Source organism: Eublepharis macularius, chromosome 15 (assembly GCF_028583425.1).
Source record: "Eublepharis macularius isolate TG4126 chromosome 15, MPM_Emac_v1.0, whole genome shotgun sequence".
Classification (NCBI taxonomy): domain Eukaryota; kingdom Metazoa; phylum Chordata; class Lepidosauria; order Squamata; family Eublepharidae; genus Eublepharis; species Eublepharis macularius.
In genome coordinates, this window is record NC_072804.1 from 44,713,034 (window position 1) to 44,735,164 (window position 22,131).

The 22,131-nt window shown below is 45.2% G+C and overlaps 1 protein-coding gene across 2 annotated transcripts; it reads right to left on the reverse strand.

Moving 5' to 3' along the window:
* Positions 1–341: 341 nt before the first annotated feature.
* LOC129343251 (kallikrein-14-like) lies at positions 342–11,313 on the reverse strand. 2 transcript variants are annotated; one of them, XM_054999364.1, is made up of 6 exons: positions 11,233–11,313; positions 8,640–8,739; positions 5,983–6,151; positions 2,768–3,021; positions 2,066–2,199; positions 342–536 (listed from the first exon to the last, which is right to left on the reverse strand). In XM_054999364.1, exons 2-6 carry the CDS (start codon positions 8,713–8,715, stop codon positions 357–359), a joined length of 813 nt encoding a protein of 270 aa, XP_054855339.1. In that variant the 5' UTR covers positions 8,716–8,739; positions 11,233–11,313; the 3' UTR covers positions 342–356. The 2 variants fall into 2 exon arrangements, with proteins under 2 accessions (XP_054855339.1, XP_054855338.1); XM_054999363.1 differs by having other exon boundaries at positions 2,066–2,202.
* Positions 11,314–22,131: the final 10,818 nt, after the last annotated feature.

The following is a 22,131-nucleotide window of genomic DNA, read 5'->3' on the forward strand; positions in this document are numbered from 1 at the left end:
GGAAAGCTGAAGCTGCTTCTTCCCACACACTGTGGTTGTGAGCAGAAAAGGATCAGCATGCATCTGGGTGGTACAAAACTCCCATTGCTCATCTATACAAACTCCTTGTGATGGACACAAGGACTTTATAATTTGCAGAGACACCCTCAGAGGCAGGTGAGTTTGTGCTCTGTGCACCTTCCTTTCCCCTAGTGCCACTTCACATAGCCCTGACTAATCAAGATAACGGGCATAGTTTTAAAGGAGTAATATGCCATAGCAAGGTTACTCTCACAACGAGCAGGTAATGAAACAAAGCTGTATTTCGTATTATTTATTCTGAGGTTGTAGTGTGGGGAAAGTTGTCTCCACTCGCGCTAGCATGTGCCCATGGCACGGTTATATGAGTTCCTCTGTATAGTGTTCCGAATCCATTCTGTGTATCTGCAGACATTGGTATACACTCCAGGCTGCCCTTTCTGTGCACAGATCTGCATCCCCCAGGAGACGATGCCTTGAAGTTTATCATTACACACCAAAGGTCCACCAGAGTCACCCTGCAGAAGGAAACGGAGAAGCAACATTAGCATCATGTGGGCCCATGTTCTGGGATGAGCATGAGATGTGCATGGTGCAATGCCAAGTGACCCATGGAGCGGGATCAACCCTCCACATCAACAATGTGTGACCCATAGATGCCTTGATTTACAGCCTCTCGCTTATGGCAAAATCCGATAAGACTATCCACGCGTCACATGTACAATTGCAATGTGTCGTAAATCCATGGGAGTGCATGACAAGAATGAGCACCGGGCTCAAAATCCAACTATCTAAGAATCTCTCTCTCTTTTTAAAAATTAAAGCAGGTTTCTAGCCCTCGTCATTAAAATATGTGTTTGGAAATGTATGGATAAAACTTCAGTAAATCTCAGAAGTGGGTAGAATTGCTGAATTGAGGGTAGATCTGGTCTGGGTTTTTTGCTAAATCTTGCTTGGTTCTCATCCTTATTTACAGTCTCTGTTGGTCAGGTTGTCTCATGATCCCTAAGATGGAACTTTGGGGAGGTCAAAGGGGAACCCCTCCTCCCCCTTTTTAATTTATTAACAAATTAATTAATTAATTCATTAATTAATTCCATTCTTTGTATTGCTCCTGACCATAAAAGATCTATGTTATCTGCATTAGAGATGGGCACGAACTGAAATATGAACCAAAGTTCATCACGAACCAGGCTGGTTCGTGGTTCGCGAACCAGAGGTTTGTCAAAGCCCATATCTGATGAACCGCCACGAACTTTAGGGTGGTTCGTTTGGTTCATTTTTTGGTTTGTCACTGCGGACAGCCTGGTGACAACCAATCGGTTTCCTAGGCAACGGGGGTTGGGCTTTCTGCAGATCTTATGCTAACCCAGAAGTGACCTTCTGCTGACCCGGAAGTGGTGATTTGCTGGCCCAGAAGTAATGTTTTTACGAACCAAAAACAAACTGGTTTGTGAACCGGGGCAGGTTCATGAAAGTTCATGGTTTGTAGTTCGTGAAATGTGACAAACCATGAACAACATGGTTTGTTTCTTTCTGGTTTGTACCCATCTCTAATCTGTATCTCTGTTTTTTTTTTATTTGCAGTTAATTTAATTAAGGTATAGATCTCTTACTTTCAAGAACAAATCTTGTTGTTTAGGGGTGTTTTTTTGTTTCCATTGTCTGACAGAAACCGTTCTGGCAGCTGTAATCATATGTAGGGCAATTAACCCTCCTCCCTTTTTTCCTCCACCGGAAAGTTGGTTGGAACTAGCCCTAAGGGCAGAGAGACAATTGCTTCTGGTGTGAGCTAGAAATCACTCCAAAACTGATAGTGCTATAGCCATAACACCAATTACTGATTTTTAAAAAGAAAAAGAACTTTAAAAGGGGATGGGGGTCTTCTGATGGCACAGGGATGGTGGTGACCATGGGCTGTGCTGAGCATCATGTTCCAAACCCATGACCACATGGAGCATCCTGTCCAAATTCATTTTGAGCTGCTATTCTAACAAACATCTTATTTCTTAGTATTGGGTGGGGGGACCAATGCAAGATTTCTTACCTGGCAGGAGTCCACACCCCCTTCCCTCACACTGGCGCACAGCATGTTGTCTGTGATTGAATTAGGATATGCCCGTCTGCACTCTTCATTTGACATTGTGTAGACCTCCGCACACTGCAGGATGTCGGGAAACTCTGCTGTAAACAAAGAATTACAGCGATAATTCACAGATCTGTTCATCTGGAACGGAAATTGGGAAGGAAAGAAGCACCAAGGAGCAAGTTATACTCAAGGCATGAGATCTATAGTTGAATCTCTTGACTGCTCTGCTCATCCGCTGGGCTGTGAGTGGGTGAACTGGGTTAGGGAAAGGGCTTTAAATCCCCCCTGCTTTCTACAATCACCACCCCTTCCAGTAGCTATTAGTTTTTTGGGAGGAGGAGAGGCATGGAAAAAAGAGTTAGCAAAATTAGGGAAAGTAAGAGAGAAAATTTATGCATTTTGCAAAATCACCAAGAATTTGCATGCAAATTCATTAGTATGGCAAAATGTTTTTCAGAATTCAAAATGGACTGAAAAAAAACCAAAATATCAGAGAAGTTGGGGTATGTAACAGAATACAAGATAGTGGGGGAACCCAGAGATTGTGCAGTGGAGATAGAGGTAGCAAGGGCTGGCTGCAGTCGTTCTTTGTCCTGTTGACTTCTGCCAATGGATGCTCCTGCCTGGTCTATGGTATACATTTGGAATTTTTTACCATACCTTGTGGAGTCTCGATAGTGCCCCAGCCAGAAACCAGGCAACGAGTGTTAGGTGGAGCACATTCACTAGCCAATACAATGGGCCTGACATATTCGTTGATGTTGACAGGATTGCGTAGTCGTATCAGCATGATGTCGTTGTCGTGAGTAGTGGGGTTATAGCCCGGGTGTGGGAATTTCTGTGCTGACATGATGCACTGCTCCGACCCCTCGTGGGCCCTCAGGCTGTGGTCTCCCATTCGTGTGTGGATGTCTCTGAATAGTATGAGCACAGAAGGAGGAGGAGGAGAGACGATGACGATGACATGTGAGCAGATCAAAGAACCATTATAGAACTATTGAAGATTTTTAGTTATTGCTTTTCACAATTAAATGCAAAGGGTACGTAACAAGAAATTAGAGCTGCCATGTTTAATCTACTAGGGAGTTTCCACGTTGCTAAACATGCCTCTTCTGAGATGAAGTCTGCTGTATGCAACATCTAAAAATAAAGTATACTTTATTTATTTGGGAGCATGTTTGTGCAATATCGCATAAACTAAAATCCATTTTGAGAACTCACATGGCATGTTTAGCAACGTGGTCTCAACCTGTGTGAGACCACTCATGCATGAAACATTGCCAGTTGCATTCTGAATACGTCAAAAGTGAACCCACTGAACAAGTTTGAACAGTTTGCGAACAGCTGAACTGATTGATGAAAAATCAGCCCACTGCTTGCAACTGGAGAACAGCATGTGAGCTAACTTGATGAGTGTTTGAGCATCTCTAGTTTGGACATAAGTAGCTGTTTGTACTATATATGGTCTTAGTTTGACTTGGATCTTGTAGGTAGTTTCATTGGTGAATATGTGAACACAAGTGTTTATTGTTCTCACAAAACAATAAGATGATTCTGATATATTTCGTGTGGGAACTGATTTCCCTCCCTCCCTCCCTCCCTTCCTTCAGCACCTTTCAGCATGGGAGGGTGACATCACTGCTCTTCTTGCAACATGAGTTTACAAGATGATCTACTGTTAAGACAACAGAAATATGGAAGCACAAAATCTCCTGGCAATTATGTATGAATGAAGAAACTGAGGACCTAAAGGCACCGACTCTCACAGAAGAACCAGCAAAGCATCAGAACAACAAGGGATAAGATTTAGATTACCTCACACCTGGAATGGATCTCGTATCCTTCAGCATCCTTTCCTCTCTAGAGTTAACATGCCCAGTTCTTCTGCAAACCTTTTCCCATCAATCCTTTCTTCCAAACCAACCTCTTTAGAATTTTTTTTACAGTTACCTGGTTTCTTACAAGCAATCACAATGGGTTGGGACACGGGTTCCTGCCCTGACTTGCTTTCACACAGAAGAGCAGGGTCTTACCTTAGCAGCGCTCCGTTGCTCCATTTGGCTGTGGAGCGTTGCGAGGAAGGAGGAGGGGCTCCTTGCTTCCCTCCCATGCCATTTTCACCAGTGGAAATGGCTGCAGTTGGGGGCTGTTTGCCCCTTTCTCTGGCTTCACATCTGCAAAGACAGGCAAACAGCCCCCCTGCAGCTGCTTCCACTGGTGAAAAGAGTGTGGGAGGAAAGCCACAACCTTCTCCTGCCCCCTTACAATAATCCAGAGCCGAACAGAGCAATAGAGTGCTGTTAAAGTAACATATCCTTCTGTGTGACAGTGGGACAGGAACCACTGTTCAGACCCACGTAGAATGACAGGATTTGAATCCAGTGGCACCGCACCCTAGAGACCAACTAGATTTTCAGAGTATAAGCTTTCAAGAGTCAGAGCTCCCTTCTTCAGACATGAGTAGGAAGAAGGGAGCTTTGACTCTCGAACGCTTCTACTCTGAAAATCTTGTTGGCCTCTAAAGTGCCACTGGAGTCTGGACTCAAACCCTGCTGTTCTACTGCAGACCAACACCCACCTAAAACTGATCCACTTAAGTTTGAGCCACAGTCTGAAACAAAGCAGACTTTCCCTGGCACCTGTCTCTAGTTGGGAGTTTTTTCTGGCACCTGTCTCTAGTTGGGAGTATGAGGATGCCTTCTTAAAATGTTGTTCGTTTACACATACACATGAGGTTTTTTGGATTTCAGCTCCCATCTTTGGATCGGTTACATTTCCAGTTATGCATGTGGACCGGAAGGGAATGCATTTTGACTCTGGTGTACGTGCTTGCAAAGTACGCACACGGGCACAAAATTATTTATTTAAATTTATTTTATTTATTGTATTTATACCCTGCCTTATCTCCTTGGACTCGAAGTGGCACCAATCCGCAGCTTGCCTTCATATTCTCTCCCTCATAATGGGCTGCTTAGATAGTGAGTCTAAAGTAAATTGCTGCTTTCTATACTATACAACCAGATCCATTGTGAAAGTAAATATTCAGTTAAAACCCTTCAGCAGCAAGACTGTTAACAAGCTGCACAGATTGCTCGTTCCCACAAAACATTTTCATGTGTACATACTCAGAAGAACTGGCTTCCAAACCAGGCCATGGGTTCAAAATAGTATGTTAAAACTGCCCCAGAGCAGCTCATCTTTACCCTTCTTATACAACTCAAATAAGGTTCAGAGAACTACCAATCTAGTAGCAACTGATGCTCACCAAGCCAATAGACATTAGGAATCCAGAAACAATTTATGCTGATAAATCAGATACTCAGAAAACTGGGAACTCAGGAACAATCAATACTCATCATCAGGGCTTTTTTTCAGCAGGAACGCGCTGGAACAGAGTTCCAGCACCTCTTGAAAATGGTCACATGGCCAGTGGCCCCACCCCCTGATCTCCAGACAGAGGGGAGTTTAGATTGCCCTCCGCGGAGGGCAATCTAAACTCCCCTCTGTCTGGAGATCAGGGGGCGGGGCCACTGGCCATGTGACCATTTTCACCAAGGGCAATTTAAACTTTTAAAAACTCTCCCCTTGTTCCAACTGACCCAAAGTGACATCATTGTGTGGTCCTGAGTTCCATCACTTTGTTCCACCACCTCTTTTCCCAGAAAAAAAGCCTTGCTCATCATGGATGTTCAAAACACTGGGAACCCAGAAATAACTGATTTCATCAACTCAATAGATGCTCAGAAACTGGGTAACCCAGAAACAATTGATGTTCATCAATCTCAGAAATGTTCAGAACCCAAGAATCCAGGAATGACAGATGGAATTCAGAAACAACTTGACATTCTATGTCCAGCTCCCGGTAGTTTCCTTACCCTTGGGTATTACAGTGGGCAGCAGTAACCACCCAGTCCCTCTCTATCAGGACTGCTCCACACTGAACATCTGGCCCATTTTTTCTGCTGTTAGATAGGATGACCTGGTAGGGCTGACTATGTTTTTGGCAGTCCTTGCCCCCAATGATCCTCTCATCCTGTGCAGCCACTGGGGAGAAAAACAAACAGCGAACATCAGAGGCAGTTTCAGCCGCACCTTCAGCTTCAACCACACCTTGAAGGTCCCATTGCTGGGCAGGAGCAGTTTAACCACTTGGTGGATTTTGGAACCAACGCTCAGTAAGAGCAGCTGTAGAGGGCATGAAACTCATTTCATGGTCTGTATGGGGCATGAAACTCATTGGCAATGCAATCATGGGCTGAATCCATACTTACCGGCACAGCGCTAAGCAGGCAGAGTGAGAGCGTCTTTCTGGTGTGTTTTATGACGTCATCGCGCCATGAGAGTGGCATCATGGTGCGATGATGTCATAAAACCCACCAGAAACACGCTCTCATTCTGCCTGCTTAGTGCTGTGCCGGTAAGTGTGGATTCAGCCATAGGCAGAGTTACGCCAGTCAACGGGCTTAAATTGGAGTAACTCTGGATAGGATGGCTTGGTGGGTAAATAGCACTAATTTCTCAGCCTAACTTACCTCACAGGGTTGTTTTGATAAAACGGACAAGGAGAGAATGACATATGCCTTGGAGAGGTAAAAAGGTGGTAGATAACAGGCCCAAATGACCTCTGTAATAATGACCTTGTCTTATCCTTTTGTCTAGATCTTTCTAATGATGGATCCAGGTAGGACATTGTTGCAGAAAGTAGATGCCCGCCATTGAAAAGGCTCTGTCTTGTGTAGCCACATACCAGTGGAGCACCCTAAAGCTGGTATGGTGAAGCCAGAGAGGCACAGGATTTTCTTATTCATATATTTGTAACTTCCTTTCTCGTCTGCCTTTCTTATGAAATCTGAAGGCAGATCACAGAACTTACAAACCATAATTAACAAAAATTAATAAACATGAAACAAACATTTAAACCACAACAGCATCCCTTTAATAAAAACACTTTCCTAAAAATTTCCATTTTATGTATCTTGCAAATTTACTCTAGTGTGGAAGCCTTTGTGACCTCATCAGACAGATTATTCTAGCCAAACTGGGCAACAGGCCAATCTAGAATTGCACAAAGGATGAGAGCATGCCAAAATGGCTGAAGATACACTTAAGCTTGTAAAATAGGTTGTTAGGGATTGCAGCATGCAAGACACACAAACATAGGTTGTATTCATGAAGTTCCATTTATCTGCAGCAGTCAGTAGCAGGCAATTGGAAATCCGTGGACTACAGCCAGCCGATGACTGCCGTTTGGCCTACTTCCCGCCAGTTTCCGGAGGAAGAAGAAACTGACAAAAACCATACAAGTTGTATTACTCATGCATTACCCGTAGCCTCTATCCACCACCTAAAAAAGTCAGTGGAAAGAGGAGGAGGTAGGAGGAAGTCTTGGCTTTTGTTCTTTGTACAACTCTCATTACCCAAATCGACTGGCTGGCCATTGAGATCTTCTGCAAGTTCTGAATTCTCCCAAAGCTAAAGATTCACATTGCTGGTTTGTGCCAGGCTGTAATCAGTATGGCGTCTATGGTTTGAATTCCAGAAAATAGGCATGTTAGTTTGCGGTAGCCACTTTGAAGACTAACAGATTCACTCTGGCATTAGGCTTTGTGGGCTAGAGAGGCATTCGCTAAAATGGAGAAAATGAAAACAACGTCCACAAAATCGACTACCACGATAAATCGGTTTGTGTACGATGCCACAAGGCTCTTTTCTTTTTTCAGTTTCATTGGAATTATTGAAGCAACCTCTGTCCTGTATGGGTCAGTCCAACACTTGACATTTTTTGATAAATCTATTGAGGAGGAGGTTCAATCCAGCCAGGTTCTGATCATGTTTGGGAGCCATATTTAACCATTGGTAAGAGCTGCTCAGTCAACATGAATCCCCCCACCCAAAAATAAAGGTTGACTATAATGAGATTTACTTCTGAGGAGACCTGAGTTAGGCTTGCTCCCTTACAGTGCAATCCTAAACCAAGTTACCACCCTTCTATAACCAGTGAAGTCCGTGGGCTTAGAAGGGTGTAGCCCTGCCTGAGTTGCAGAGCATCTTATGTACAAAACAACTTGATGTTCCTGGTAAAAGGTGGCCTGTTCTCCCAGGACAACAGGTAAATTACATAGACATATAAACACAGGAGAAAGGAAGGACTTTTCTGAGACCCTGGAGAGCCACTGCCAATCACTCAGCTAGAAGATTTGATGCAGTATGTAGCGGCTCCATGCATTCAGAGGCTCTGGCAAACAGCTGATGCTCAGTGGTAGAGAACATGCTTTGCATGTAGAAAGGTGCTGGTTCAGTCCTGAAGAATCTCCCGTCAACATGACCTCTGGCCCTGGGAAATACCATTGTCTGCCTCAGGCTCCGCAGAGCCATTGCCAATCAATCCAGAAAACACTGAATTGCACATACGCAGGATAAGGCAGCAATGCATATCCCTATCACAGATGCGCATTCAGGTGGACATGCTCTCATGCGCACACACTCCAAATGTATCCTTTCGGCCTCATGCAGAGAGGATGAATTTCCCTACCTGAAACCACCTGCAGAAAAAGCGCTGTAGTCAGAAGCCTCACGGCCTGGCAGGGAAGCCACGTTGGTGCCAGCATGTGAATGTTTTCGTCTCGGAAATGCTGTCGGATTGAGAGCAGTTTTATTGTCATTGGATTCGTCACCCTTAAATCCCTTCTGGCCCCACCTTTCCTGCCTTTGCCTAGACGCAGAAGGAGCTTGTTATGTGGGTTTCTTTCCCACGCCCTCCTCAAGAAGGCAGCTTGCCTGCTGCACAGCCCCTGGTATCACCTCTGGCCACATGAGTGATAACTCAGAGGAAGAAAGCTGATCCTTGCTTCTGGAATAGTTCTGTTTTAAAGCAGCCCATCCTGTCCTCTGATGGAGGCCAAAGACACTTGGTTCCCTTCAATTCCTCAGTGAGCGGTGTTGGGGGGCTCCCCACCTCGGGAGATCCCATCCTGGCCCGTGCCCATGGAAAAGGACACAAACTCTACTTTGCAGCCCAAATTACTACCCAAGTGGATGAAGCACCTACTCAGGTTTAATCTGATTTCACTGGCTTCAGTCCAACAACTTCATTTTGAAGTGTTTGATGGATCACAGTGGGTAGGTGGGTGGGTGTGCATGTGCAAGAACTGGGGGGAGGGGAAAGGGAGGACAGGGAAGGGAGGGCCTTTCAGACCCCCACCCCCCAAGATTTTCATCCCTGTTCCTAGGGCTGTAGCTAAGGTATCCAAGTTCTAAGTGGGACCTGAAGTCTCCTGGAATTACAAGCGATCTCCGGACAATAGAGATCAGTTCTCCTAGAGAAAACAGCTGTTTTGGAGGGTGGACTCTATGGCATTATACCCTGCTGAGCTCCCTCCCCTCCTCAAAACCTGCCCTCCCCAGGCTCCATTCCCAAAATTTCCAGGGATGTCCCAGTCCAGAACTGGCAACCCTAAGTGTAGCCACAGTACTTGTGCCAGTATGCAGCTGTGTCTTTATTCCCCACCGAATGGAAAGAAGTGGAGCTGGTCTCCCTGCCAACAGAAATCTGGCTTTCCTCTTTTGTCTCAGGGAGACACAGGCTCCAAAATTAAAGAGCTGGAGCTCACAGCAGCTGCGATGAAAGAAGCAGAGAAAGAGGGTATTTTGAAATAAAAGGGGCGCTGATTGTGGGATAGGTTGGCCGAGTAAAAGAAGCCCCCAGCTTTCCTTTATTTAAAACCCTTATATCCCATCCAAATAAACTCCCCTGCTGACTCAGAAGGGAACAAAATGCAATAAGCAGTTAAAAAGAAATCAAATATACATCTTTTAAAAAAAACCAGTTAAAACATTCCTTTAAAAAACAGTTAAAGAATAGAGGCTCTATCATTTGTGATAATTGATCATTTTGTACAAATCAGCTAAGAGTGGCTGCTTCCACACACGTTGGATAATCCACTTTCAATACTCTTTAGTGAACATTTGAAATTGATTTTCCATGTGTGGAACAGAAAATCCACTTCAAAAGGATTGTGAAAGTGCATTGAAAGTGCATTATTCAACGTGTGTGGAAATGGCTCGTGTTTTGGTTTTGGTTTCCTCAGAATGCGACACGTTTATAGGTCTCAGATAAAAAGCTTTCAGAACTGTTCCCTGACTTTGGTTTTCACTTCCTTTGTTGCCTTTCCCCTTATAGAATCATAGAATCACAGGATTGGAAGGTACCTCCAGGGCCATCTAGTCCAACCCCCTGTACAAATGCAGGAAATTCACAACTACCTCCCCCCCCCCACACCCCTAGTGACCCCTGCTCCATGCCCAGAAGATATCAAAACACCATCAGGATCCCTGGCCGAACTGGGATCCTGAAATTGCTACCTGACCCCAAGGTGGCGATCGGCCCTACCCTGGGTATGTAAGAAGGGACCACAAGAAGCACTGATGTAACCCTTCCTCTCATGATCTACCTAGGTTCACAAAATTAGCATTGCTGTCAGATGGCAGCAATAAAACCTCCAAAGTAGGAAAGCCCACCACCTCCCAAGGAAGCCTGTTCCACTGAGGGACCACTCTAACTGTCAGGAAGTTCTTCCTAACGTTTAACCAAAAACTCTTTTGATTTAATTTCAACCCATTGGTTCTGGTCCAACCTTCTGGGGCAGCGGAAAATAAAACAAAATTTTTAAAAATATATCATTAACTCTAAAACAAATCAAGTCAAGTAATCCAAGCATTGATTAGTGTCAGGATATGAACTCGACATCTCACCACACTTTCATAAATCCTTTCTCAAGCAATGTGAAATATCCCCTTCTTAGAAAAATACAGAGATGGAGAAAAAAATATATAGCTACCATATAGACACGAAGCCCTTCTGCAGGGAGAAGGGAACAACAAATGGAACCCTAAAATCTAGTCCTATATTACAAATATTCCTCATAAACACATCGTATCTATTGCAGACAGCATGCAACTATTGCAGCATCTGCAAAAACATCTAGCGCTTCTTAAATCACAACTGGCGGGACAGATCTACCACAGATGCCTTTCTGGATCACAGTGCAGCCATTCTTCTTGGATGCTCCAAGCCCTCTGTCCTGCCTGCACAAACCTCTCTCCCTCGGCACAACAACACAAATCACCTGCAGTTCCTGGAGAAAGGGAAGAGATGCCACAGCCACGCAGTGACCAGGGAGAGCAGTTTTCTGAAGGTGTCTGCGATCGTGACAGGAGCTACCTGGACTATGAGTCAAATGGGTCTTATCTGCCCATCTTTCCTTGATCAATCACCCTGCACTTATCCTCCATCACACATGTTAAGGCAAGGAGGGCACTCCCTCTTCCGTCGTACCCAGTACAGCCTCCCCAGTGGATCTCCTCCTTCCTTCAGTGTACCGGCATTATCTCCAAAACATCAGCGACTCTTCTGGGTAGCCTCTTTCTGCTACTTCCCACCCACTCTGTTGTCAAGCTTCCTCCCTAATATAATTTTGTCCAGCTAGAGAAAGGGAACTCTTTCACACTTTCTTTCCTCCAGCTTCATGTTCAACAACTTAATTTACACCACTCCTTGTGGTGCAGATATTCACATCTCTCTGCTAGGTAATTTGACCAAGCCAAGGAAGTACTTCACTTCTAATGCCTGGAGGAGCTGAGGAGCTAGCTGAACATAACAGAATCCTTATCTGGCCCTTTCCAGACATTACAGTCCATGTGTACTGGGACGGTGGCAAGCTTGCATAGATCCTCCAGGTATGTGTGGTCACCAGTGTTACCCGAAAGGGACAATGTGCGAATGTTCGGCTTTGGTACAAGAGAACCAGAAATGAAGGTTTTGTGAAGTACATAGAGAGGCTATACACATGCATACAATCTGCACATTGCTCCTTTCAGACAACATGGCAGCTGTGCATATTTTGGTGTAGTGGTTAAGCGTGGCGGGATTCTAATGTGGAGAACTGGGTTTGATTCCCCACTCCTCCACTTGAAGCCAGCTGGGTGACCTTGGGTCAGTCACAGCTCTTCCAGAGCTCTCTCATCCCCACCCACCTCACAGGGTGATTGTTGTGGGGATAATAATAACATATTTTGTAAACTGCTCTGAGTGGGTGTTATGCCATCCTGAAGGACGGTATATAAATCGAATGTTGTTGTTGTTGTTATATTTGGGGGATTGCAGGTGATGCATATGCATGGTTAGCAGGCTCTGAGTATATGTGATCATAACATCCCAAATGTCTGGCAAGTGGCACATGCCTCGTAGAGCTTCTTGAACTCTTGTGAGAATTTTGTGAGAGTTTGAGAGATGCGAGACACTGGGCAGCTAGCACCACTGAAGAAGGAGTCACCTACAGCAACTTCCTTTGACGTGCAGGAGGAACCTTGAGACTCTAGTTTGGTCCACTCATCCTGAGTGGAAATACACTTTACCAAGGACCTAGGGACACTCAAGTGCAGGATTTTATGTGTGGTCCTCAATTCAGGTGCAGGCTGTTCTTGCTTGGCGCACATGCATGCCGCTTTCACAGGAGCTCCCTTTGTGTGATTGCATCTCAGCTCTGTTTTTGCTGTGAGAACAGGTACTGTAGGCTCCTTTGTCTTGCCAATTTGCATTTCTTTAAGGTGCCAAGATCAGCATTTCAATGAATGGATCTGGGGGAAACAGAGATACTTTTAGCAGTTGAGGAGGAACTGATATGGAATGCATAAATGTATTCACACAGAGCAAGTTGAAGTGTGACTGAGTGAGTGAGTGCATGGAAAGTTGGAGGAAAGACACGTTGAATGAGGTTCACATGAGCATCTCTAGGTACTTTATAACCTGTATTTCCATTCCCTGAGATACAGCCCTACCTTCTGATTTGGACTTGGACCCTGAACCCTCCATCTCAGAGCCGAAGGTCCCTCATCTACTGACCCCTCAAGCCTCTCAGAGCCCGGCACCACCTCAGCCTGTCACAGTACTTGCTGCAACCTAGCTCGGCACCTTTAACTAGTAGCAGCCTGCTCCTGGAGGGGAGAGATCTGTATCTTCAATTCCTTGAAAGAGTATTAAGGCCTCATTCCAAGTATTAAATCTTAATTCCTCCTTCTGCCTTTGCTATGCTGTTGGCTTCAGCTGCAAAAACTTGATTTCTGCCTTGATTGCTGGTGCTCGTCCTCAAAGAGGACAATTGCTATAAAACAAAAGTCAATTAGCAGCAGTCAAGGATCGGAATAATAAAACCAGCTACCAGCAGACTTTAAAGACTTAGCTGATAGGAGCGATCAGGAATAATGAAAAGAAAAGTGACAGGGTCAAGATTATGCCAGGAGATCAGTTCGATTAATCAGAAGTAGAGATGGGCGCGAACAACAATATGAACTAAAAAAATCCAAGAACAGCCCAACCTGCTGTTCGCGAACAAGTTGTTCGTGAGGCCCCATTCAAAACGAACAGGTGGTCATTGCAAGCCTTGTTCATTGCTGTTCGTTGCTGTTCGTCAAGCCAGACAGTCTGGCACCTACAATCAATTCCCATGGCAACTCAGGCAGGGATTGTCTGAACTCTGTTTGAACTCCTGCTGTTGCCCTGGAAACCCCAATCTAAGCCCAATTTAGCTTGATAGGCAAGTCTTCCTTCCAAGTGTGGACTGGAGCTCCAAATTTGTTACAAGAGGAAAAGACCAGGGGAGAGGGGGGCTCCCAGCTCTGGCTTTCAGGGAGAGACAGCTGCTGTTAGAGAGACAGGGTGAGTGCATTGGAGCTGGAATTTTCTTTGTGTGTGGTTGGATGGGGATCTACCCCTTCAGATTCCAGGGCTGCTGCCAGGCTCTGGGGCCAAGCTATTATTTATTATTGGTACCTTTCCTTCTGCTTGCTCCGGTAGGGTTTCTGGGAGTGGTGCAGTAGGGATCTTGATGGCTGGAGGAGAGCCTGTTGGCCCCCACAAACAATGAACAATTTTGTGACAGGATCATGTCCGTCAGTGTTTGTTGTTCGTGGATGGCAACGAACGATGTTCGGTTTTTTTTCTGTTCGTGCCCATGTCTAATCAGAAGTTCTATTCATCAACATTAAAGGGATAGGATATTTTTCTGAAGGTATGTGGGCAACCCTAAAGCGGCAGCTGATCTAAGATTTTCAAAAATTATGATACACCCTTTCTCAATTTTGGCGCAGACCTGTAAGACTGAAGGTAATTTGCTAATGGAACATTATTCATGGGGTGAATTTATCCTGGACCTCCCATGAGGCAGTACAGATGTTATATGGTGCTTGTAGTCATTTTCACAGTTGAGTGATAGTTATGAGAAAATGAAGGGGGAAAGAATGATATTCTAAAGCATGTGCCACTTGCCATACCGTGTTAGCGGCTATGAGTGAGAATGATATTCTAAAGCAACTGGGGAGAAAAGCAGGATATAAATCAATACATGCAAATATGTTAATGCACTACATTGCACTTGCTTCTTAATGAAAAACTTCCTGTGCTTGGTTGTTTAATGCAGTGAACCTTCCATGTCAATTTTAGAGCTTATTTGCCAGCTCTTAAAATTTCAGCTGTAGCCTTTCCCGCCTCTTTCATCTTTTCTTCCTTCTCTGCCCTGGTTACCAGATTCTAGGGGACCAGAGATGGTTATCACCATCATACTCTGCTTTTTTCAAAAGCATACTGGTGGTCCCTGGCCCCAGGGAGGCTCGATTGGCCTCAACCAGGGCCAGGGCCTTTTCGGTCTTGGCCCCGACCTGATGGAACTCTCTGTCTGAGGACACCCGGGCCCACCAAGATCTTGTCTCCTTCAGGCGGGCGTGTAAGATTGAGATGTTCCGCCAGGCGTATGGTTGAGGCCATCAGGGTTTCCACCAAATGCGCCTCTCTCCCGGTCTCCTCTATGTCTGTAGGGGGTGTTGACCATCTACTCCCCCATATATGAGCAACCACGCATGGTTAAGCTGCACCTCCACCTCCGTCAGATGCTATATGGTTTTTATACAGTGAGCAGATGTTTTATTAGAAAGCTGTGTTAATTGATTGTGATTTTATCTTGTATATTTTATCTTCTGTTGTGACCCTCCCTGAGCCCGCTTGTGGGGAGGGCGGGATATAAATATAATAAATAATAATAATAATAATTCTGGAAAAGCCAGAGTGATACAGAAGTTAGGTTGGACTACAATCCCAGAGGCCAGGGTTCAGATCCCTATTGCCATGTAACCTTGGGCCAGTCACTCTTTTTCGAGCCTAACCTACTTCACAGGGTTGTTGTGTTCATTAAATGGATAGAGCAGACCCAGGTACTCTGCCCTGAATTCCTTTAAGGAAAGGTAGGATAAAAAAGCGCTGAATAGATCTGACTGGCTACTGTTAGAGACATGATACTAGAGGAGATAGATCTTCAATGAGTCTTTTGGTCTAAAACAAATGAACTCTGAACCCAGTAATAAAATTCATCTGTAGATTGGAATAAAATCCACCATATGTTGACAATGTGGTAGATAAGTCGTTGTGCCAATATTGCTCCTTGTTTTCTTTGGTGTTGCAGAACTTCCTGTTTCCCTGTAACCATGGATTGGCCTCTACGCCCCTCACGATGATGAAAGCGCTCATTATTGTGTTGGCACCGGTCTCATGACACTTGATTGGCTCCAACCAGCTTTTCCACTGGTGAAGAAGGGTAGAAGGTGCCTTCTTTGAGCACCAAGAAGGCTAGACTGTGGTTCATGGGAAGTGCATGGACAAAAGCTTTGTGAGATGGGGGGGGGGCTGTAGTAAGGAGAGGCATTGGACAAGATTGAGAGAAAAAACTGGCTGGATCCAACCGCTGAAGTCCTGCATTATAATCTCAGTGAGACTATTGCTCTTGAAATGCCAAACAAATGTATACTAGATGCGAACATACAGGAAGATGTATTTAGATAATGCATTAGAATAAAATCAAAAGTGTATGGGAATTGGAATGCTATGAGTAATGGGGAAAGGAGACCTTCGGCAAGGTGATTCTTGCAAAACATCTTGCTGCGTATTAAGTTTTGCAGGAGAAATTTTAAATGGGTTGCTCAAGATCCCTTCAAAACACATTGCAAAACCTGGATGCTGTAAGCCAAGTGTCAATGATGACCTCTTCGTAATTCCTTCTTGGCACCAGCAAAGAGACCGTGAAAGTCCTGTGCCATTACAACTTCGCGCAATTTCAGGGCTGTTGGCTTGTAAGGAACCCCAGCAGAGTTTGGTCCAAGCATTTAGGCAAGGGGACTGAGACAAAGCATTTTCTGGGAAGGGGGTGGATTTCAGAAATGCCTGTTTTCTGCTGGATTCATGAAAACAATTTCTGATGTGGAAACATGAAGTGGTGCATGGCAACCAGAAGTGGAATTTATACAGGCAGTCTGTCTGTGTTAGAGTTGCCAGGTTTTTACATCCTTCTAGAGTAGGGTCCCACGTCCCTTGACTCCTCCGGCGGGAGCCTGGGAGCCTGGCACTTAACCTTCCATGTCCCTGGATTCTGTCTTCACGCACGTGCGCTCCTGGCTTGTGTGATGATGTCACTTCTGGGAAGTGATATCATCATGCAGGTCAAAGGGCGGCCCTGCAGCTCGAAGGGCGCTCCTGTGCTCACCATGGAGCATGATTTGGCCTGAAACGGGCCCTCTGCAGAGTGCTACAGGGCATGATTTGGACCTCTGTAGGTGTGGGAGTGTACTGCGCCTCCTGGGGGCGCGCTGTGCTGCCCAGGGGGCACCATGCCACCCGAGGGCACTGCTCCCACTGGCCAAGAAAATGGGTGTGGAGAGGAAGGGTGGAAGCAAGGAAGTCCCCACCCTGGGCAAGGGAATGGCAGCCCTATTCTGGTGGGAGGGGGAACCCTGTACTTACGTGGAGGATCTTTCTTGTGTGTGCGCTTTGTGCATGCACTCTCCCAGGGTCCATATCACTTCCGGAAGTTATGTTATTGTGCCTGTGGTGAGATGCCCGTCCCTGTGGAGTGCAGGAGCATGCCCACTGCTGGTGTGATGACATCACTTGAAGAAGTAACATCATCATGCCTCACTGAGAGCGCACCTGCTGCACACTTGCTGAGGAGGTTTTTTGCCTCCCAGGCTCATTCCCCAGTGGCAGGGGGGTGGAGGCTGGGACCAGGAGATCCACCACCCCTACCGAGGAAATGAGATCCTGCCTGCCTGCCTGCCTGCCTGCCTGCCCGTCCATCCATCAACACTTTCTGGTATTTTAATGATTTGTTTAAAACATTACTAGGCCTCTTTTCCACCCAACTCAGGATCCTCAAGATAGTAAATATTTCAAATGTTAAGACAGTGTTCAACAATAACAACAACAACAACAACAACAACAACATTCAATTTATATACCACCCTTCAGGATGACTTAACACCCACTCAGAATGGTTTACAAAGTATGTTATTATTATCCCCACAACAAAACACTCTGTGAGGTGGGTGGGGCTGAGAGAGCTAGAAGCTGTGACTGACCCAAGTTCACCCAGCTGGCTTCAAGTGGAGGAGTGAGGAATCAAACCCAGTTCTCCAGATTAGAGTCTTGCGCTCTTAACCATTACACCAAACTGGTGTATATGTATAAAATATTTAAAACTATTAAATAAAACATATATAGAACATAAACACATAGGCATACAAACAGGGGAAAGGGACAGCAATTGGCTAGTGTCTATAACGTCACCAACACACACAAATCTCCAGAACAATTCAACAGCCGTTTCAAACACATTTAGGCTTTTTAAAAATACGGTGAAGGATGTATGGATTATCATGTAACCATGCACATTCTTCTTAAGAAAAAAAGGTGACTAGCCCATCTAAAGCATGAAGAAAAGGGTAAGTCTAATTACTTAATTAGTGTTCATATCAGTGTATAAAAGGTAAATTGTAAGGTCAGGCATATCCTATGGGTTGGGTACCCACTGCAATCACTGTTAAAATAGTTTGTCTGTCTTCACTCTCTGATATTCTGGTGTTGCAATGGCATGCATTTCAGAGTTCACAGGAGTTTGTACTACACCTGGGCTACATCCAAAGGCTACATGCAACAGTCACCAAAAGGTTGCTGTAATTACATATACAAATTCAGCCTAATCAGCTCTCTTTCATCAGCACACATACAAACAATTACTTGGATTTAATTGTATGCTTGCATATTATAAAGACAGTTGATTAGAATGGATCATTTGTTTATATAATTAGATCAACCTTTTTGTGATTACTGTACTGATTCTCGGCCCCATACAACTAAGGTCCAACTTACACATTACGTTTGCCAGTGAGCTGGGTCCAAGTTCCTCAATCCCTGGACCTGACTTGCTTTCAACACAGCCACCCAGCAGGTTCAGGAAGTGGGGTTTCTGCTGGAAACAACACCAGGCCTTTGAATGGAAATACACATTGCGAATTATCTGGGGATACTCAAGTGTAGGATTTTATGTGTAGTCCTCAATTCATGTGCAGGCTGTTCTTGCTTGGCGCACGTGCATGCCACTTTCATGGGAGCTCCCTTTGTGTGATTGCATTTGCAAGTGAGTACGAACGCTGTGTCGGGAGGGCAGAGCTCCAGCTCTAGGGATGGACACTGTAGAGCAAGTACTTTAGGCTCCTCTGACTTGCCAATTTGCATTTCTTTAAGGTGTGAGAAAGTGTCAAGATCTGCATTTTAATGAATGGATGTAGAGGTGGGGGAAACTGGGAATCAGGTGGTTGTAAACAGCCTGGGATACTTTTAGCAGTTGAGGAGGAACTGATATCAAGCTCATGAATGTATTCACATGGAGTAAACTGAAGTGTGGGCAAGTGTATGGGAACTGGAGGGGGGATACATGAAATGAGGCTCTCTTGAGCATCCCTAGGTACCTCGTAACATGTATTTCCACCCTTTGTATCATGTATCCAATGAGAGTTTTGTGCCTCCCAGATGCACACTGGTTCTTTCAGAGAGGGGCTATGGATCAGTGGATATTCCAACATTTCCAAAATTCTTCTACGAGACATTCTATTGGCCTGTTCATATGTCAGTCTTCAAAATGCTTTGCAGGAGAAATTAATAAAATGGAAACGGCACCTAAACTTCTAGAAAGGCATGGAATTAATTTAAGAGTTTAAATTAGGAGGCATTCCTGCCAGGGCACCTGAACTCACCCCCCCCCCTGCCATCACTAAGCCAACCCACAAATCAAACCGTTCAACCCTGCATATTTACCGAGCAAGACGTATCCACACATCTCCTCCACCCCAGTCTTTGACACTGTTAAAAGATGAATCATGCCCTGCTTCAGTTTAAGTGCTTGGGTTTAAGCAAACTTTGCCTATTTGACATCAATCACAGGAAAGGAGCTTAAAACCTCCACAATCCGTTCCACTAGGTGACAGGTCAGATTATTAATTGATAGACTATTTCACACTCTGCACAGTATATTTGTAATGGCTATGTTAATCTGAGGCAAAATAAAATTTTAAATGCATGTTTAAACTGGTTTAGTTGTTATGCATTCATCAAAGGGATGCAGGGAATCATCATTTCATGAAGCTGCTGAGAAGCCCCCCCCCCCCCGCCTGCCCGCCCCTGTAGTGCCCAGAATGTCAAAGAGAACCCATGAACCCATTTAAGACTGGAATGCAAAGGTACGCAAAGCAAACTCGGGAGCCTGCAGTTTCTGTTTTTCTACTAAAAAAACACCAGCCCCTCACCCCCTTCAATTTTTTGAAAACCCTGTAAAAGAAAAATCGCTTTTCCCAGAGGCACAATTGTATGCTATCCACCTTCTTCCTCTCACTCAAAATCACAGCCTCCCAGGGCTGCTTTTCATTTTTTTAAAAAAAGTTAAAGTTTAAAACATTTAAGAGCCTCTTTGCTGCCCAACTTAGGGTCCCCAAGGTAGTAAACATCAAAAACATGAAAACACAATTTCTCTCTCTCTCTCTCTCTCTCTCTCTCTCTCTCTCTCTCTCTCTCTCACACACACACACACACACACACACACACACACACACACCAAAATTAACACAAAACATGTAGATGCCTGAACCAGGAGTTCAATGTGAATCAATGAGAGAACACCACACACACAAATAGCTTGCCCAAAAGACAATTTTACTGTTGACCAGGGCTTTTTTTCAGGGGGAATGCGGGGGAACGGAGTTCTGGAACCTCTTGAAAATGGTCACATGGCTGGTGGCCCCGCCCCCTGATCTCCAGACAGAGATCTGCAGCTGCAGCGCGGAGAGCAATCTAAATTCCCCTCTGTCTGGAGATCAGGGGGCGGGGCTACCAGCCATGTGACCATTTTCTCTGAGGGTAACCCACTGAGTTCCGCCACCTCTTTTCCCAGAAAAAAGCCCTGCTGCTGACACTATTCTTACACTCCCAGATGGAAATGGGCACATGACCCATGAATCCATGACTCGACATCCATCAATAAAATGCAAATTGATGTTCAAGCAGCTTCGATTTGCCTTGTGGCTGTGTGGAGAAGAAAGATGTGCTTTATAACCCTTTAAAAGCATATTCCCTCTCCCAAAATGCTAATCATGGAGCGGGAAGCCCAGTTTTGATTAGCGAAACTGAGTGGAGGGTTAAACCCCTTTCCCGTATACCCCCCCCCAAAGCAAACTGGGGCTGTTCGAGTCTGTCATTTCCCTTTGAGCAACTGAATTGAGCCATCTTTGTCAGAACCATTTAGAACTGACTTTCTGGGCTCTTCAGAGTTTCACTGGGAAGTCTAAACTGTCGGTTTCAGCATCATTGCTGAACCTGCCTTATTTTTCCTGTATACTGCTCCAGCAGGGCAGTTAAGGTGATGCAGAGGTGGCAATTCTCCGGCACCTCTTAATTTATTGACACTCTGATAAGAGTAGCAAATCCAATCTCCCTTGTGAGTTTGGGTCATGTCAGGCAGGGTGTGTCAAACTAGATACCTTACTCATTGGCAAAGACTTGTGTCCATCATGGCACTTAGTGACTGGTCCACAAAATTCATTCCTACACAAAAATGAGCTTGCAGGGATTGGGGGTGGATGAGGTGTTGCGAAGGAGTAGTTGCTGCAGAGTATTGCATGAGAGCCACACAAAAGCCCTGTTCAGAGATCCTATAATGATAGGGTGGCAGACACTGTGGGTCGAATTCTAACCCAACTGCACCCAGCAGAGTCACTTGGGTTACAGAGGCTTGCCTGCAGGCAGAGGGCAAAGAGGCAGCAGCATCACCGCAGACACAGTCCCAGCCCCCTAGGTGATGTGTAAGGTACTATTGTTTGCATCATCAATCCTGATATCAGACTAATGAAAAAGTGGAGACATAGCCTACACAGTGGTGTTGCTCCACAGCTCCCACTGTCCAACAACCGAACACACATGAAACTACGAGCCAAGCTACAAGTGACGCCTGACACAGGTTGGACACTTGTCAGCTTCCCTCAAGTTTTGATGGGAAATGTAGGCATCCTGGTCTTGCAGCTGTAATGGAGAGCCAAGCTGTAAAACCAGGATGCCTACATTTCCCATCAAAACTTGTGGTAAGCTGACAAGTGTCCAACCTGTGTCAGGCGTCACTTGTAGCTTAGCTCTACCTTAAACTGAATCACAGCACCCATCTGCCGAGCTCTGTATTATCTACTCTGCTGAGAAGCAGCTCTCCAAGGTCTTAAAAAGAGGTCAGGAAAGCTCTCCAAACAGAATGATTCAGGAGGGTTCTCTGCTGACATTATAAGGATGTGTCATAAGAAATCGCTCTGAGGGCCAAGCTACAAGTGACGAATGACATTTGAACGGCAAGCGGATCGAGTGGAGAGCAAGTGGAGGGCGAGTGAACAGGGAGGAATACACTTGCCATTCAAGTGTCATTCGTCACTTGTAGTTTGGCCCTGAGAGAGGCCTTGGTAGGGAAAGGGACTATAGAATTAGACAGTGGCCATTTTCACACATCTTTACATAGCGCAAAGCTCACGGAACGAGGGCGTCTTCATGGCGCGATCTCTGATGTCATAAATCACGCCATGAAGATCCCCTCGTTCCGTGAGCTTTGCGCTATGTAAAGATG